The sequence below is a fragment of the Culex quinquefasciatus genome, chromosome 1 (assembly GCF_015732765.1).
Source record: "Culex quinquefasciatus strain JHB chromosome 1, VPISU_Cqui_1.0_pri_paternal, whole genome shotgun sequence".
NCBI classification, from domain to species: Eukaryota; Metazoa; Arthropoda; class Insecta; order Diptera; family Culicidae; genus Culex; species Culex quinquefasciatus.
In genome coordinates this window covers 50,280,612-50,298,111 of record NC_051861.1, presented here as the reverse complement: position 1 = coordinate 50,298,111, position 17,500 = coordinate 50,280,612, and the positions used below count along the sequence as shown (strand labels likewise).

At 38.8% G+C, this 17,500-nt stretch overlaps 3 protein-coding genes across 5 annotated transcripts; 2 read left to right on the top strand and 1 right to left on the bottom strand.

The window, feature by feature from the left end:
• Positions 1–419: 419 nt before the first annotated feature.
• On the top strand, positions 420–3,767 carry LOC6035335 (lipid storage droplets surface-binding protein 1). 2 transcript variants are annotated; one of them, XM_038248478.1, is made up of 7 exons: positions 420–615; positions 738–1,048; positions 2,120–2,318; positions 2,517–2,962; positions 3,025–3,135; positions 3,225–3,293; positions 3,487–3,767. In XM_038248478.1, exons 1-7 carry the CDS (start codon positions 612–614, stop codon positions 3,619–3,621), a joined length of 1,275 nt encoding a protein of 424 aa, XP_038104406.1. In that variant the 5' UTR covers positions 420–611; the 3' UTR covers positions 3,622–3,767. The 2 variants fall into 2 exon arrangements, with proteins under 2 accessions (XP_038104406.1, XP_001845547.2); XM_001845495.2 differs by lacking the exon at positions 3,225–3,293 and having other exon boundaries at positions 422–615.
• Positions 3,768–10,150: 6,383 nt separating this feature from the next.
• Positions 10,151–10,909, bottom strand: LOC6035329. 2 transcript variants are annotated; one of them, XM_001845494.2, is made up of 2 exons: positions 10,852–10,909; positions 10,151–10,795 (listed from the first exon to the last, which is right to left on the bottom strand). In XM_001845494.2, exon 2 carries the CDS (start codon positions 10,774–10,776, stop codon positions 10,213–10,215), a length of 564 nt encoding a protein of 187 aa, XP_001845546.1. In that variant the 5' UTR covers positions 10,777–10,795; positions 10,852–10,909; the 3' UTR covers positions 10,151–10,212. The 2 variants fall into 2 exon arrangements, with proteins under 2 accessions (XP_001845546.1, XP_038122649.1); XM_038266721.1 differs by having other exon boundaries at positions 10,151–10,787; positions 10,852–10,895.
• A 1,017-nt stretch (positions 10,910–11,926) lies between these two features.
• Positions 11,927–17,045, top strand: LOC6035328 (NADH dehydrogenase [ubiquinone] 1 subunit C2). Its single transcript, XM_001845493.2, has 3 exons — positions 11,927–12,154; positions 12,238–12,381; positions 16,877–17,045. The coding sequence occupies exons 1-3, from the start codon at positions 12,004–12,006 to the stop codon at positions 16,924–16,926; spliced, it is 345 nt and encodes a 114-aa protein (XP_001845545.1). The 5' UTR covers positions 11,927–12,003; the 3' UTR covers positions 16,927–17,045.
• Positions 17,046–17,500: the final 455 nt, after the last annotated feature.

Genomic DNA, 17,500 nt, shown 5'->3' with positions numbered 1-17,500 from the left:
ATTTTCAAAGAAAAAGTTACTACAAACAAACGCTAACACCAATAAATTCTTAGGTCAAGTATTGTTTTGCAAATCGCCAGATATTTTTTTTTGAATTTTCAATTAAAATGAGGTGTTTCGTAATTGTGGGAGGTATAACAGCATCAGTCATAATTGAAAAATTGCAAAAATTAAACACTTAAAATAATTTCGCGGAGCTTCACGCCTCCGACTTGCGAGTGCCCTCGTGGATTCCGCGTAGACGATGCATCCGTCCGAAGGTCACATTTCACTTCTCTACCGAGCCTGGCCAGACAACACGCGGCCTGACCTTTTGATACGGGCGACCCATTCCTTGCCCAAACTGATAAGCCGGTCGTTAATCAATTGTACCTACTTTATGGGAAGCTGCGGTTCACCCTGATCGAACAACGGAGGAATTAAATCATCAGTCTTGAAGTTGCAGTCGCGCTGGTTGGATCGTTCTAATAGAATAGAAATGAGTTTTTGAATTTTCGGAAGTGTCTGAGTGTTTGGTTGGTTTGAGTTAATTTAAGTTGTAGCTCATTTGGGACATTGACTAGGTGCTGGTTCAAACCATCAAGTGACAGTGCTATTGTTAGCGTGAAACAATGGGTTAGTTGATTTTGTAAAGATCTGTTTTCTCTGTTGTGTACATCTGTGTTTTTGATACTTGTTTAAAATGATCATCTTCAGAACTACTGCTTATTTTCTGTCCGTTAAATTCATCCTCACAGTGCATCAGCAGTTGAAGCGCCAAAACTCGGGCCTTCCCAGGATGGAGTCCATTTCGCGCTTCGGAAGCATTCCGGTCGTGGAAACGGGCCTCAAAACAGCCGGAACGGTGTACCAAAAAGTGAAGAACAGCAACGGGCTGTTCAACTGGGGCTTCGAAACTGCCGAGACGGTTACGTACGCTCTGGTGGATTCACTGCGACCAGCAGCTAAGCTGATCGAGGGACCACTTCACCAGCTGGACAGCTTTATGTGCAAAAGTTTGGACTTTGTGGAGCAGAAAGTGCCCTCGATGTATCTGCCGCCGGAGATGGTAAGTTGGCTGGATGTTTATTTGTTTCTGAAGTTTTCTGATTTTCAATAATGAAGCTTCAAGTTTTATTACAATTTTTTGGTGAAAAAATAAAAAAAATGTATTTATGGCAAACATTTTTCACCCAGGAAACTACCGTAATCTGGGGTGAATCGGGACTACGGTCTGAATAGGGACAGCAGTTTTTAAACACTTAAAGCTATTAAATTTGGAAATGGATTTACACATTTTGTTGGCCTGAGTCTGTTCTAACCGAAACCAACCAGAAAAATCAAAATATTTTGCTCCAACATGGTTAAAACTGCTGTCCCAATTCGCCCCATGTGTCCCGATTGACCCCAGTTTACGGTACTGTACTAAGCCACTCCTTATTTAAGTTAATTTTTCCTTCACCGTGAGTCTTTTCTCTTGTTTGAAATGCCTTTTTTAACTTTAATATTTTCACTAAAGTGTGTTTTTTTATGGATAGGACCGAATCTTTAACCTACCAAACATATGAGTATTTTCCCTATTTAATGTGTTGATCTTATCTGCTTAATTGTTTTTCTAATCATTTACACCTCAAGCTTGGACATTCTCATGTGTTCAGCAAGTTGAGGATTTGGTCTCAATTCCATCCAATTGGCTGTTTCTATCATTATTTAAACAAATTATTTTGCAAAAACGTTTGATTGTAAGTTGCTTGTTCACTTCCTACTGAGCTATTTATCATTCGATTTTAGTTGAAAACGTTATTCAAAAGCTGTAATTGAACGTTAAAAAACTGATATGACAAAATTAGGTGCACGATGGAATTACATGTTGTTCCCTTAGTTTAGTTTAATGGATTGTCTAAATTATTTCTTTTTCGATAATAGCTCAACAAAACTAACAAAGGAGTAGCATCACCTCTCGAACCTTGCTCAAAAGCTGTGTTGATGACTCGTCACAGCACTTACATTTCAGCTTCAATAGCGCTTAGGACAACTTCCCGGTCACAAAAGCTTGTTCGTACTCTCATACAGCAGCCTCTTTGAGAGGAGGTCACTTGAATAATTCACTCTATCTTTGCTTGCTGGTTAACATTTTCAGATGTACTGGAACACCAAGGAATACATGTCGGATCACCTGGTGAAGCCGGTGCTGAGTCGGGCCAACTCGATGAAGAACCTCAGCCACGCTGTGCTAGATTCGCGCGTTTCGAACTATGCCGCCGATCGTTTAGACGGAGCTCTCAACGTTTGCGACAAGTACGTCGAACGGTTCCTGCCCGCGGAGGATCAACCCGATGGTAAGAGGTCCTACTGCTGGTGGTATCTGCACCTTTGGTACTTCAAGACTGACCTTTTGACTCCGCGTTGTGTTTGAGTCGTGATGCGATAGTGTTGGGATCGTGTGCTATTAACGTAGCACATTTCGCATCCTACAACAGCTTGTTTGCAAATATTTTGATAGCGCACTCACAAACAATAAACAATCTTTTTTTCAGCTGCCTCCGTTCCCCAGCCGGAACCGGACGAGGCTGGCGTGATGCACGTGTTCCAGACGATCCACCGGGGTCAGAGAATTTCTCGGAAGCTTCGTCGTCGGCTTACTTTCCGCACTCGTCAGGAGTTGAGCGCGCTGAAGAAGCAGAGTACCGAAGCGGTCCACGTGGTCTTTTACGCTGCGGAATTGATTGCCACCAATCCCCGGCTAGCGATGCAAAAGAGCGTCGAACTGTGGCAGTACCTGAGTGCAGATGAACCGGAAAATCAAGCTAGACCTAACACCCTCGAACAGCTGGCAGTGTTGCTGGCCCGCGAATCCGTCAGGAAGGTCGTCCACGTGATCAACTTTACAGCCAGTACAGTCACAAAGATCCCTCAAACGGTTCGTGCCCAAACACGTGAGCTTGTGCATCACTTGCTGTTTGCTACCGATCGGTTGATTAAGGTATGTGTGATTTTCAACCAAGTCAGTTAAAAGGTACACATTTGAATTCTAACATTAAACAGGCCGTCCACTTGGAAAAAGCAAAAAACGCAACAGTTTCAGAAGCAACCGGCTTGATGCACAAACTACAAAACACCTACGACGAGCTACAGAACCAAACCAACCTGGCCCTGGTAAGGAACCGTTGAAAAGAGTTCATTTGTTCAAAATTTCATACAATTACACGCACTGACAAAATTTAAAACGTTCTCTGCCAAATTAGCACGGACAATTGTCGCTAGCCAAAATTGAAACACATCACGATTTCGTCCATTGGATGCTTTTGAAATTGGTAATTTGCTACATTTTCAACACAATTCTCACGAAAGAATATCAAAAAAATCAATCGAAAGATTTTTGATCATCAGAAATCTAATATTGTTAATTTTTTGACATTCTACTACGAATTTGTTTAGTTCATTTTCAGAATGCTAAATTTATGCACCATCTAACGTGTTTTTTCCACTTCCAAAATTCCTCTGAAGGAACGTTTAGCAGTTTTTCTGTCCGGCCGTCTGGAAGCCGAGAAGATCACCACCAGCAGCGACAACCCCCGGCGACGGATCCAGAACCGAACAAACAATAATCCACTCAATAATAGCATCAATGGCGTTTATTAGCGTGCGCACGGCCGAGCTGCTCCAACAGAGCCTGAGCGAGGCCCGGTGGGTGCGGCTCAACGGGAACGAGTGCAGATAATATCCTGTTTTTGGTTTAAGTGAACTGAATGATTTCAATAAAGTAATTTTTTTCTCTGTAGTTTTAACTCATCTTGATCCATATCTCTAACAACACTTAAAACTAGGCTTTTCTGTTTTCTTTTTGTTATTTCTTTCCAATATCCAATTGCTCAAATGAATGATTATTAAAAATTTTAGGAGCGTTTCGTGCATAGAACAGCTCTCTTCTTTTACGGACTTCAAGTCTTTTGTCTATCCATTCACATTTAAATAGTTTTTGAACCAGATGGTTAGTAAAAGACTGCAAAAGCAGTTAAGATTTTAATAACATCTAAATTCTTATTCGCTAGTCGAAATGCTTGCAGAACGCTACCATTGCGTAGTCATCTGGTGTCGTAAAGACCGTTCTTTGACATTAAAATTGAACCAATTTTCGTTTAAGGCCAATCAAAGCGAGAGAGAAAACTGCTGTCCCTATTCAGACTGAAGTCCCGATTCACCCCAGATTACGGTACATTCATTCAGTTAAAATAATATTGAGTGTCCAATCACAATCGGTGACTTTTCAACTCAATTTTAAATACAGTCATCCCACATATTCGGAACACTTCTGTGATAATTTGTCAATAGCACGCCAAATGCAGCTTTTCTCTCAACCCTTCTATTTTTAGGACCTTTATTTGGACATTCTTTTGCTATTTCACTAGTTAAAGTATTACTTTTTCAACAAAAAACTTAATTTTAAGACTATTTTATCCAAAGCATCAAAACAATGCCCCCAAATGGCTTGTTCCATAATTGTGGGATGTTATTGTGCCTCCCACAATTGTGGAACACCTGAATTTAACTGATATTTTCACAAAAAAAGTTATCAAACCATGTATAAAACATCACTTAGCCTAAGTTTCATTGGTTTCAGTGTGTGAAATCATTATTTGGTAATAAATATTTACTCCTGGAGAGATCCAAAGTTTGTGTTCCGAATTTGTAGATTTCAAGGGTCAAAGTAATTCTTTAAAAACTTCATATAAAAGTTAAAATTTGCAGATGTTCGATACAGCATTCGAAAGATCGCAAGAAAAGATTTCAAATAAAGGTAAAAACGAATCATTAAGTTCAATTATCGATTTGCTATGATTTTTTGAACATTGGCCAATCAGGAAACCGTTCCGAATATGTGGGATGACTGTACTAGCAACTTTTATTTATTCATGAAATATTGTAGCTTTCGCTATTCAGTGATTTCCTACATTTGAGCAATTCTCTACGAAATCGGTCTTTTTTCTTCAATTTTAATTTTTGTATTTTTTAATCCGGCTGAAACTTTTTTGGTGCCTTCGGTATGCCCAAAGAAGCCATTTTGCATCATTAGTTTGTCCATATAATTTTCCATACAAATTCGGCAGCTGTCCATACAAAAATGATGTATGAAAATTCAAAAATCTGTATCTTTTGAAGGAATTTTTGATCGATTTGGTGTCTTCGGCAAAGTTGTAGGTATGGATACGGACTACACTGGAAAAAATAATACACGGTAAAAAAATTTGGTGATTTTTTTATTTAACTTTTTATCACTAAAACTTGATTTACAAAAAAACACTATTTTTAATTTTTTTTATTTTTTGATATGTTTTAGAAGACATAAAATGCCAACTTTTCAGAAATTTCCAGGTTGTGCAAAAAATCACTGACCGAGTTATAAATTTTTTAATCAATACTGATTTTTTCAAAAAATCGAAATTTTGGTCGTAAAAATTTTTCAACTTCATTTTTCGATGTAAAATCAAATTTGCAATCAAAAAGTACTGTACTAAAATTTTGATAAAGTGCACCGTTTTCAAGTTATAGCCATATTTAAGTGACTTTTTTGAAAATAGTCGCAGTTTTTCATTTTTTTAAATTAGTGCACATGTTTGCCCAGTTTTGAAAAAAATATTTTTGAAAAGCTGAGAAAATTCTCTATATTTTGCTTATTCGGACTATGTTGATACGACCTTTAGTTGCTGAGATATTGCAATGCAAAGGTTGAAAAACAGGAAAATTGATGTTTTCTAAGTTTCACCCAAACAACCCACCATTTTCTATCGTCAATATCTCAGCAACTAATGGTCCGATTTTCAATGTTAATATATGAAACAATTGTGAAATTTTCCGATCTTTTCGAAAAAATATTTTGGAATTTTCAAATCAAGACAAACATTTTAAAAGGGCGTAATATTGAATGTTTGGCCTTTGTGAAATGTTAGTCTTGATTTGAAAATTCCAAAATATTTTTCGAAGAGATCGGAAAATTTCACAAATGTTTCATATATTAACATTGAAAATCGGACCATTAGTTGCTGAGATATTGACGATAGAAAATGGTGGGTTGTTTGGGTGAAACTTAGAAAACATCAATTTTCCTGTTTTTAAACCTTTGCATTGCAATATCTCAGCAACTAAAGGTCGTATCAACAAAGTCCAAATAAGCAAAATATAGAGAATTTTCTCAGCTTTTCAAAATATTTTTTCAAAACTGGGCAAACATGTGCACTAATTTAAAAATGAAAACTGCGACTATTTTCATCACTTAAAAATGCACTTTAAAAATTTCATAACAAATTTGATTTTACATCGAAAATGAAGTTGAAAACGATTTCGCAGTATTGATAAAAATTCATAACTCGGTCAGTTTTCTGAAAAGTTGGCATTTTATGCCTTCTAAAACATATCAAAAATAAAAAATTAAATCAAGTTTTACTGATAAAGTTAAATAAAAATCACCAAATTTTTATCGTGTATTATTTTTAGTGTAGTCCGTATCCATATTTTGCCGAAGAGATCGATACAGATTTTTGAATTTTCATACATCATTTTTGTATGGAATTTGTATGGAAAATTATATGGACAAACTAATGATGCAAAATGGCTTCTTTGGGCATACCGAAGGCACCAAAAAAGTTTCAGTCGGATTAAAAAATACAAAAAAAAATCGAATGACCGAAATCCTAGAGAACTGCTCATTTACAAAAGGAAAAAGGAATACCTTAAAACTAACTTATAAACTACATAAAGAGCGGATGTGAATCAATTATCTTATTGGACATTGTCTTGATCGGGGACTTTCTTTTATAATAAAAACACAGATATTTTGCAGTTAACAAACAACACGTCTTATTCCACAGAAATTAACCACAAAACTGATTTGACAATCTTCATTCTCTCTTGCGCCGGCCGCGCGCATCTCGTTGTTTTCTCGCTCGTTGTTCTCCCTCGCAGCTCGCTAGCGCGCTCTCGCACTCAATCCACAATCAGCTCACAAGGCAATATTCATGAAGGTGCGCACTTTTTGTTGCGCTCTTAACTCTTAGCATAGCATAGCATTGGTGTCTACCCGTAGCTGCTACTTCGTTATAGACCAGAACCCCCAAACATTGCTCCGTGGACCACAGATGAAAAGTAGGAACCAATCATCACCCCTTCGCAATTTTCAAAGGTCCCTATCATGCTGATCAATACCGACGCCGGCCACGACCAGAGGTAAGACACGGGGAAGTGGATGGGAATGTTAGCCGATACTTGAGTGATGGGACCGCTACATCAGCTGCGTCTCCGACAAAGTATCACATGAGTTTTGAGGGGTTAGTAAGATGGGTATGAGGTCAGGATTCACTGTGGTAGGTGATGCGACCATAAGCAATTTGTTTATCGGCTGAAATTTTAAAAATCTTAGGCAGCCGGCTGCGGAAAGATAGCTAAATTTCCGAAATTCTCTGTCGGCGTGCCTTCCAATCAACGGTGACGTAGGAAGGGCTTCATTTATTGAAATGATTTTATATCATAAGCCTTAAAAAAATATTCGACGGCGTGCCTTCCAATCATCGATGATATAGAAAGGGCTTAATCCAGCAATACGACTTGCTAGTCTCAAAAAAATAGGTACGTTTTTATAAAAAACTATAAAAAGAGAACAACACAAAAAAACTCATCGGCCAACGAACGCGAGTGAAAAAAAAACAATGAAAAAATAAGAAGATTAAAAAAACAGAACTGCGCGTCCCGAAAAGCACCACACGAATGATGCCATTATTTAATTATAATGCCCAATCACCCCATGCACCCGAACAGCGACACAAAAGAGACGGAAAATAACACGAAAAAAAACAAGACTCTTAACTCTTATTTATAAATTATATTAATCTTTTAATAAATAATCATTTAATAATTTATTACATATTCAATCCTGCAACCCATAATCCCTACAGACATAACATCCAAAGTGTCAACTTCGGCTAATTGATGAAGTTCACTGGTGCTGAACCAGGGAGGAAGTTTCAGAATCATTTTCAGAACTTTGTTCTGAATCCTCTGGTTAAGCAACAGCTTGTCCAGATCGACACAGCATAAAGCATGGCAGTTCTTAAAATTTGTTTATAAATTAACAGTTTATTCTTGAGACTAAGTTTAGAATTCCTGTTTATAAGGGGATACACACATTTAATATATTTGTTACATTTAACCTGTATACTTTCAATGTGATCCTTGTATGTAAGGCGTGATTTTTGGTCTAAATCAAATATGTTTCAAAATTTATATAATTCGATGCCAACATTTCAAAAAGTATCATGTTTTTTTTTTGAAATTAAATATGTCTTTATTGAACTTTCTTATAATAATTACATTTCATTTACATTCTAAGTGGTATGGCTACATGCTCTTCATCTTTGTTATATTTTTCGTTTTCTTATTAACTGTTCACATTTATTTATTTACTTCAAATTGTTTTACATTTTTGCATTGAATCGAATACATTTGGGTAAAAAAAAGCATCATGTACAAACTATGCGTTTTGAGAAAAACGCATTTGAATGTTGAGCATCCATTTTCAATTACCATTTTTATATAAAAGCAAAATAAGATGTTCTAATGATAACAAACGATGAAAAACGTTGCTTTTGTTGATACTTGATGATCCATATTCAATAAAACATTATTTCCGTAATTTTATTTGAGAAAAACAAACATAACTTCTTTTGAAATCACCAACGTCGATATCACCCTGCTGTCACTGAGGGGGGCGCTTTGTTATGCTTCGTTTTTCTTCGCCGAATGTACATGGGGCTTTTTTCATGTTGCTTTTTTTTCGTCACGAGGTTTATGTAGCCTTTTGTTTGACAGGTTGACATGGCTATATAAACAGGGACTGTTGATGGCAGAGATTTTGTTTATGTTACTTTATTTAAAATCATGATTAAACAGACTTTACTGAAGTAACTTTTGCTCATTTTTGGTGGAGAGGTAGCTTATTAGAAGTACTTTCAGAATATACAATAACCCAGAAAGTGTCAAAATGTACATGATGCCTTTTGAAATGTTAACGTCGAATTGTGTGGTACAATCATTGACGTCCCTAGTTGTCAATCATTGATTAATGACGATTTCCATAACATTGCAAGGAATGGGATAACTGTTACCAAAATGAATCAGCATGTGTAGGGCACTATTCTAAACAACTTGTAGAAGGAATTTTGTCAAAATGTTGTATATCTTTGAACGAAAAATCATGGCAATGATGGATAATGAGTTTCCGAACAAAGTACCAGATTGTATGTGTTTTTCATAAAGTACACGTCAGACTAAACTTAACAATGTCATAAGGGACCATCCATGAACCACGTGGACACTTTTTTTGGCAATATGTGATCAAACAAATCATTCCACATTCTTAAGTACTGTTGAAATTTGACAAGAATTACATACTCCGCATACAGCTCCGATTCTCAGTTTATTGAATGATTTTAAAACTGTTTAACTAAACCAGTTTTCCTTTAAGGCCAATCATAGCATGAGAGATGGTATATATCGTGAACATTTAGTTTTAGACACGTTTGTTTAGTCTATTTCGGCAAATTTATCATGGATTCCTATGAAAATACGTTTGAAAATTGCAATATGTAATCAAAGAAATCATTCCACATTCTTAAGTACTGTTGAAATTTGACAAGAACCTCATACTCCACATACAGCTTCCATTCCCGGATTATTGGATGAATTTCGAAATGTTTATCCGTATCATCGCCCGTGTGGATCAATCGGACCGCGCACTGGACTCACAATCCAGAGGTCGTCGGTTTGAATCCCGCGGTGGGCGCTCTAAAATTCTTTGTGTAAATATGGGTATTCGGCGCCGTCGCTCCGTGCCATACTTTCATACACTTAGGAGCCCAGGGCGGAGAAGTCCTTGTAGATAAAAGGAAGACACTAGTGGTTGGTACTAGCAATGGTGGCCGACAGCAAAAAGTCAACTTCGTTTGTTTTTATCCGAATCAAACAACATTGCAACAACGCTTCGTCAAACCTGAAAGCATCCCAAATCGTAATAAGCAGCTTCGCCGATTTTTGACTGAGTTTGAGGGGGCATTTTGGGTGCTACAAAAGAATAAGATTTGAACATGTTTTCTCAACAAAAATAAAAAAGCAAAAAACATTATTCTAATAAAGACAAAGGAACGCGGTTGAATAATAGTCTAATTTTATTCATACTGGTACAAATTATTCAAGCGCCAAACGACTCATCGCAATAGTTCGGCAAACCTTAGTCTTAATCATTGGTGTCCACGAAGGTGGTCCGCCGGAATCCGAAGGTCGAGTGATGAAAATGTTTGGTTTAAAGTCCACATCGCTGGCCTCGCTATCGTCGGATGCGGTCAGCTCGGAAGGTGTCCCGATTATTGTCTGATCCAGTTCCTCCTCCTCTTCCTCTAGCAGCACAAGCTTCTCCAGCGGGATTCCCACCGGTATGTCCTCGTCCGCGTAGGTCGGCATGTCCAATCCGAAATCGGCAAAAGTTTCGCTAAGGCGCGCAAAGATTTTGGTAGCCATTTCGTCCGCTTCTTGAATAAGACCGTCGAGCACAGCTGATGTCTGAATAAACTCGACACACGACGATTCAATTTCTTCGAGTTCTTTGTTTGCCTTCGAAAGATACTCCTTAGACGGTTCGACTCTGCTGTTGGTTTCCGGTGTGTAACCGCAGGCAAAGTTTGCGACTTTCCTGCGGATTATGCCAATTTTAGAATCTATTTCGGCAGCATGTTCTCGGCTCACGCTGGACATGGTAATTGGTCCTAAAAATCTTCAATTTATAAATGAATTAAAAATGCAAATTAAAATTAATATTTCAAACGTTACTGTTAACGCGCCTTTCGTCAGTTATGAAAATTTGTGTTTGTTTACTTTTGGATCAACTGTGACATTAGGCCAAGATAATTTATTATTGGTAAGAATTTTTCGAGAGACCCAAATAATGACAATTTCTTAGTGTTTTTCAAATAGTTAGTTTTTTCAAAGTTCAACTTGTAAAATTACCTAGAAATTTACCGTTATAAAAATAAAATGTAATTTCAAATTAAAAATTTAAAATATAACCTTAAAACAGGGGTGCTCAAAGATTTTGAATGGCGGGCCAAATTTCTAACTCACATGACCGTGCGGGCCAAATGTGAAAAATATTTATTTGAAAAATTGTTTCTTTGAACAATTAAATTACGTTTTTATAATCTATGACACTGAAAATTACATTTCTCTAGTTAGTTTGCTATACGTCTTAACAACTATCGTGGCCTCCGACACCTAACTGTTGTTTTTTTGTTTGAAACAAATCAAAATTTCACATTTTTCTGTAGAGAGCACCAAAAGGACGTGCAGATGAACAATTCAAAATATTTTTTAATTTGAAAATTTGTTAATTGATCGAAAAACGATCGAAATACGGCTTTGTTTACACTTGGCGTTTAGGACCTTTTGAACTAATCCGAGATTCATCAGCTGATGTACATTTATTTTTCAATATTTTTGAGAACAAAAAATGATATTTTTAAGGCAGGTTTGTTAGAAAAAAGCTTCGAATTAATTGGCGAAAATATTCTAAGCGCAAAATAATTTTGACGAAATAACCATTTTCAATCACATTCAAACTTTTGGGTCAATGCATGTGAAAAGCTTAAACTAAACCTAAATTTATAAGAATTTTAAAATCAATTTACAAATGGGTCAAAAGGCCATTTAACATGATCTTTCAAAATGGATCCGCGGGCCACAAAAAAACATCTCGCGGGCCACGTTTGGCCCGCGGCCATACAGGCAGGGGTGACCTTAAAACTTGACCAGGTTCGCGTCTTGGCTTTACGACCTACCCATATACTGGCAACTCGGGTTCACCTCCACAGTTGATCAACGTGACATTTCTCCACTGACAGTTCAATCAAAACATTGCGCTGTGCTGCTGCTGCTGCTGATTCTGGTTCTTCTGTTCGGATCGAAAGTGCCGAAGTTTAGCCAATCATGTACGGTGGAAAAAGTCCAACGGAGCTGCTGTCGGGAACCCACTCCAAGTCGTGGCTGTACGACAAGTGGGCCCCCACAGCGGGTGGACTTTTTGGCTTCCTGGGAGCGTGTTATGTCAACTGGGGAATCGGACGGCCTGTTTTCAGCGGTAAGTTTGTGATCACACTCCTGTGATGTAACACCTCCGGATTCGGATTGGTTTGGTAAACTTTATGTGGGTTATTATTGTAGGAATCCAACGGCATGTGATTGCGACAGTGTCCGTCGGTGCTCTTGCGCTTACTGTCGACAAGTGGAGAACTCAATATTTGGCCGAGAAGGATGCCACTCTGCGGCACTACATTGAGCTGCACCCGGAAGATTTCCCAACTCCCGGTAAGCCAATAAATCACTATCCAATGTTATTTTATTTGACGTTACTTTCTTGATCTAAGTTACGTGTACCGTCAACTAGGACGAATCGGGACTACAGTCTGAATAGGGACAGCAGTTTTTAGAGCACTTAAAAGTTTGAAATTTGGAAAAAATATGCATACATATTTTTGTTGCTTTGAGTTTGTTTTATTCGAAAAAACTAAGTTGACTTTATATCTGTCGGCCACCATTGCTAGTACCAACCACTAGTGTCTTCCTTTTAACTACAAATACTTCGCCGCCCTGGGTTCCTAGGTTTTTGAGTACGGCACGGAGCGACGGCGCCGGATACCCATATTTACACACACGTAGAAAAATAATTTTTGTGGAATTAAGATATCCAAGGTTTGTTTCAACGCAAAATCGGCGTTGATTTTATTCAACACAAATTTTGTTGATCCAAACCTCGTACAGGCTGATTCAACAAAATATTTTTCTGCGTGCAAAGATTTTCTAGAGCGCCTGCCGCGGGATTCGAACCAGCAACTTCTGGATGGTGAGTCCAGTGAGCGGTCCGATTGATCCACACGGGCGGGACCGAATTCCAAATGTTGTGTTCCAAAAAAAAAAAAAATAGAGACTTCCTTGACTAAATAGTTTAACTAACAAGATACTGTATCAAATAAACAACAAATAACAAATCACAATTACAATAAAAATCACAAACTTATATTCACGGGTTCGTTTGCAATAGATCCTGTCACACATCGTAAATTTTCTGTTCTCAATTAAAAATGTTTTTTTTTACTTTCAAATAAATTACTCTAAATCTTTCAGGTAGAAAGTTCAACCTTCTACTTTTAACCCTGTTTACATTCTTCTGAATAAAGATTCTACCTCCTAATCCACCTTCTATCCACCTCCTTTTCCGATTCTGATTACTCTCTTTTCTGCTTTCAATGGAATCTTTCTATGCTAGAAGAGGCTTTACATCCGGAACCTATATCATTTTTGCTCCCCCGAATTTTTCTTCCAACTTCGGCTCCTTGTACATGCTTACACCGAAACAGAAGATACACCGGAAGAGATCCACCGTAACTGAGATCCATCTGAACTGAAATCCACCGGACCATAAAATTCACCAAAACGACTTTTTCAATCGTCCCAAATATCGCTTACCTTATGCTTTTTTTCTGGGGTTCAATAATTTGTTCCAATATAACGTCCAGAGATTTTCAGGATTTCAGACTCCAGAAATGTATTGAACTATATAAAATGAATTTGATTTGGTAATTCTATCAGCCAACAACTCCTTGTTATACGCCTGGTGTATTGTAACGTGCCGGCTCTCAAACCAGGTTAGCAGGGACATCAATAGGACCGAGTTCAAAATGATGAACAGCACGTCGACCTGTGCAGCCCCAAAATGGCATTTGTCGGTGCAGAGATCTCCAGCTCAGCCTCGATGAACTCTTTATCTGGTGTGATGTGCGACTGCACTGAACCAGCTGTTCCGTCGCGTTAGCACTGGCACAAGTGGAAGCGGAACCTCAGCATTACATTTGCGTCCGATGAACTGTATCACATTTAGCGTGCTGGACTGTGAACAAAAATCGCCTTGAAGCCTTGGACGTATAGTTGGTGTTGTAAAAATGGAGCGCTGACACCTTGTCCTTGTCGTCTGGATAATAGCCCGCGCTACAGTGGTTGAGTTAACCTGCTCGAGGAATACTAAGTCGTCAGTGAGGGTTTCCATCTGGTTCTCCTGGCCGGAAACCACGAAAGTATAAAGACGATCTGCAGCACGAACCGGTCCTGGAACCAACAACAGAAGCAATTCGATAGTGGACTTCATGTGACGCTTGTGACGCCACACGGAGAAAAATGAGTTCCCAAAATCGTGAACAAGCGTTCATGAAAATGGGAACCATGAACAAAGGGTCCAAATTTCATGGGTCTCGATTTCAGAGGTAACAACTTTCACAGCAAATACATCCCTTGAGATTGTTCGCCGATTTGGAGCGTCTCTAGGCCAAGTAGGTTGCACCGATTTTCGTAGCTTGGTAACTTGGCAGGATTATTCCACGGGAGGCGTCTCAGAGCATACCGAACGAATTTCTTTTGTACACGTTCAATGCGATCAATCAAATTCTGGCGATAGGGGACCCAAACGACCGCTGACGGCTCGAGGTGTGGTCTTTTAAATACCTTTCTAAAAATGTATAGCATGACAGGTTTTCTTACAAAAACCACCCTTTTTACAATCTTCCGGACTTCCCGCGATTGTCCACGCTCCATACCAAAATGATTTGTTTTGTATGGAAAGTGTCCACGACGGGGGAGGAAGGGGTCTGAGATTTCAAAAATGTGTCCACGTGGTTTATGGATGGTCCCTACTAAGCTTGCTGGGGTTTAATCTCTTGTTAAGTCTGATCTACATCGGGAAACTGCTGCGATCCTGCGCTGCGCCGCGATGATAGAAATGGATAACTTTCGTTATAAATACGCAGACTTTTTTGCGAGTATCTACAATGAGCTGCGTTGGTTGCAGTGATTTACAATTTGGAACTGTCAACGCAGAAATCCGATCTGCGGTCTGCGTTTTTAGTACAGAATCGCAGCTCCGCAACATTGTCATTGTAGAAGATAAGATTGATTTGCATGTGTTCAAATCCTGCGCTTGCATCTGCAAATTCTGCGAGTTTCCTATTGTAGATCAGGCTTAAGCATAAGAGAGCACAGAGGCATCGATAAGTGTCACATTTTAAAATAGTATCGAAAATCATTACAAACAGGGCTAAAAAGTTAAACCTTTCTGCACTCAAGTGGCTCATGAAATAGTAGTTTATGCAACAAGTTGCAAAAACAGGATTTTTTCAGCACGAGTCGTACATTTATCTAACGAGGTTCACCGAGTTAGATAAATACGACGAGTGATGAAAAATCATGTTTTGCAACGAGTTCCATACAACGTTTTTTGCAATTCCGAAAAACACCCTTTGGACAGAATTATAGGACAAATGTCCATGCATTGAGTCAATGAATCGTTCAAATCAAAAAAATGTTGAAAAGTATAACTTTTCCTAACAAGTGCTGAAAAGTTCAACTTTTCAGCATCCATTTCAGTGCTGAAAAGTAGAACTTTTCAGCATTTGTTTTGAAATGGGTTACTATTCGATTCTGTTATTTTTGGTACAGAAAAGTAGGCTGTTTCGTCGTTCAAGAATGACAGGAAAAGTAAGTAGTTCCACGACGGAATTGCAAAAATAACTTTTGACAATTCCGTCTTGAAACTGTTTACTTTTCCTGTCATTCTAGAACGACGAAACAGGCTACTTTTCTCTAGGGACCATCCATAAACCACGTGGACAGTTTTTTGGGAATCTGTTACCCCCCCCCCCCCCATCGTGGACAATTGTCCATACAAAAAAAAAAACTTTTTGTATGGATCGTGGACAATCGCCATACCCCCTAAAATGTCCACGTGGTTTATGGATGGTCCCCTACCAAACATTAAAGATTCGAATAGAAACACTATTCAAAATAAATGCTGAAAAGTTCTACTTTTCAGCACTGAAATGGATGCTGAAAAGTTGAACTTTTCAGCACTTGTTTTGAAAAAGTAATTGATTTAAATGGTGGATTGACTAAATACGTGGATATTTGACTTACAATTCCACTCAAAAGATGATTTTTGGAATTGCAAAAAAAAATTTTGTATTGAATGGCCGGGACCCGTGGTTGCCTCTCACCCAGTCGGACTGAGTTCGATCCCAGAAGGTCCCGGTGGCATTTTTCGTGACAAGATTTGTTTGATTACGCCTTCCGTCGGACGGAGAAGTAAATGTTGGCCCCGGTCTAACCTAGAGGGTTAGCGGGTTAGGTCGTTAGCTCAGTCGTGTATGTAGCCCGTTCAAAGGGAGCGTTCTTTTATTACGTAACGCAGTTAGGGGGGGAGGGGGTGTCGGTGTCTGTTACGAAATGTTACGAAAATAGGGGGAGGGGGGGAGTGCTGAAAAATTCTGTTACGTAACGCAAAATTTTCATATAAGAATTCTTAAAAAATTGCAAAAAGACCTTGCGTTACTCGTTACAGGGGGTAGGGGGTCGCTCATCTGTTACGATTTGTTACGAAATGGGGGGGGGGGAAGGACGGAGTGGTCCAAAATCCCAAATTTTGCGTTACGTAATAAAAGAACGCTCCCAAAGTGCAAATTACTTCTGATACTGCACCAATCTGAAGCCAATATTGGAGTCCATAGGTATACGCAGCCTAGGATATTCACGCTGATATGAGGATATTCACGCGCATATGATATTCACGCTGATATTTGGTGCGATATTATGTGCGTATGATACCTACGTCGCATGCGATATACTCGAAGTGATTAACCCCTAGAGCCCGTTTCGTTTTTTAAGTGAATCGATTATACGAAGTGATTCTTCTAGAACTTTGGATAATCGAGTTTAGACAGAGTACTAACAACCTGCATTATTTTGTTTAATATATTTTCAGAACGCAAAAAGTTTGCTGACGTGTTCGAGTACTGGCAGCCAATCCGTTAAATAACAACATCCGGAGCCTTCTATCACTGGCCAAGGGCAATAATTTAGCGTTTTAGTTGTAAAAGCCATCCCCAACCGGAAGAGGAAGCAAATAATAAAAAAAAAATGTCCAAAGTTTAGTTCGTTGCTCGTTATCCGGCGTGTAATCCGAACATTCCCTTTTTGGGACGATTGCTGCGTATCTTCTTCGGCCACTCCTTGTCCACCCAGCGTACGTGAATCTTCCAAGTTCATCAACCTCCTTGCCTTCCCGTGGATATTGTGCGTCTGTTTTTGGCTATTTTCCCGCAAGAAATAGGCAGTTTGAAAGAAATGAACCCATTTAAAAGCCACCAGCCGTAAGGGTCTTCGCGCGGAATTCTCAAAAAATTCGCACGCATGCAAGGGAGCGTTCTTTTATTACGTAACACAGTTGGGGGGGGGGAGGTCGAAGGCCGTGTTACGCTCCATACATTTTTTTAAATTTGTATGGATATCTTGTTACGAGAGGGGGCTTTAAAAGTCCAAATGTTTGCGTAAAGTATTAAAAGGACGCTCCCTAAGGGAGGACCCTCACGAGACACAAGAGAGCAAT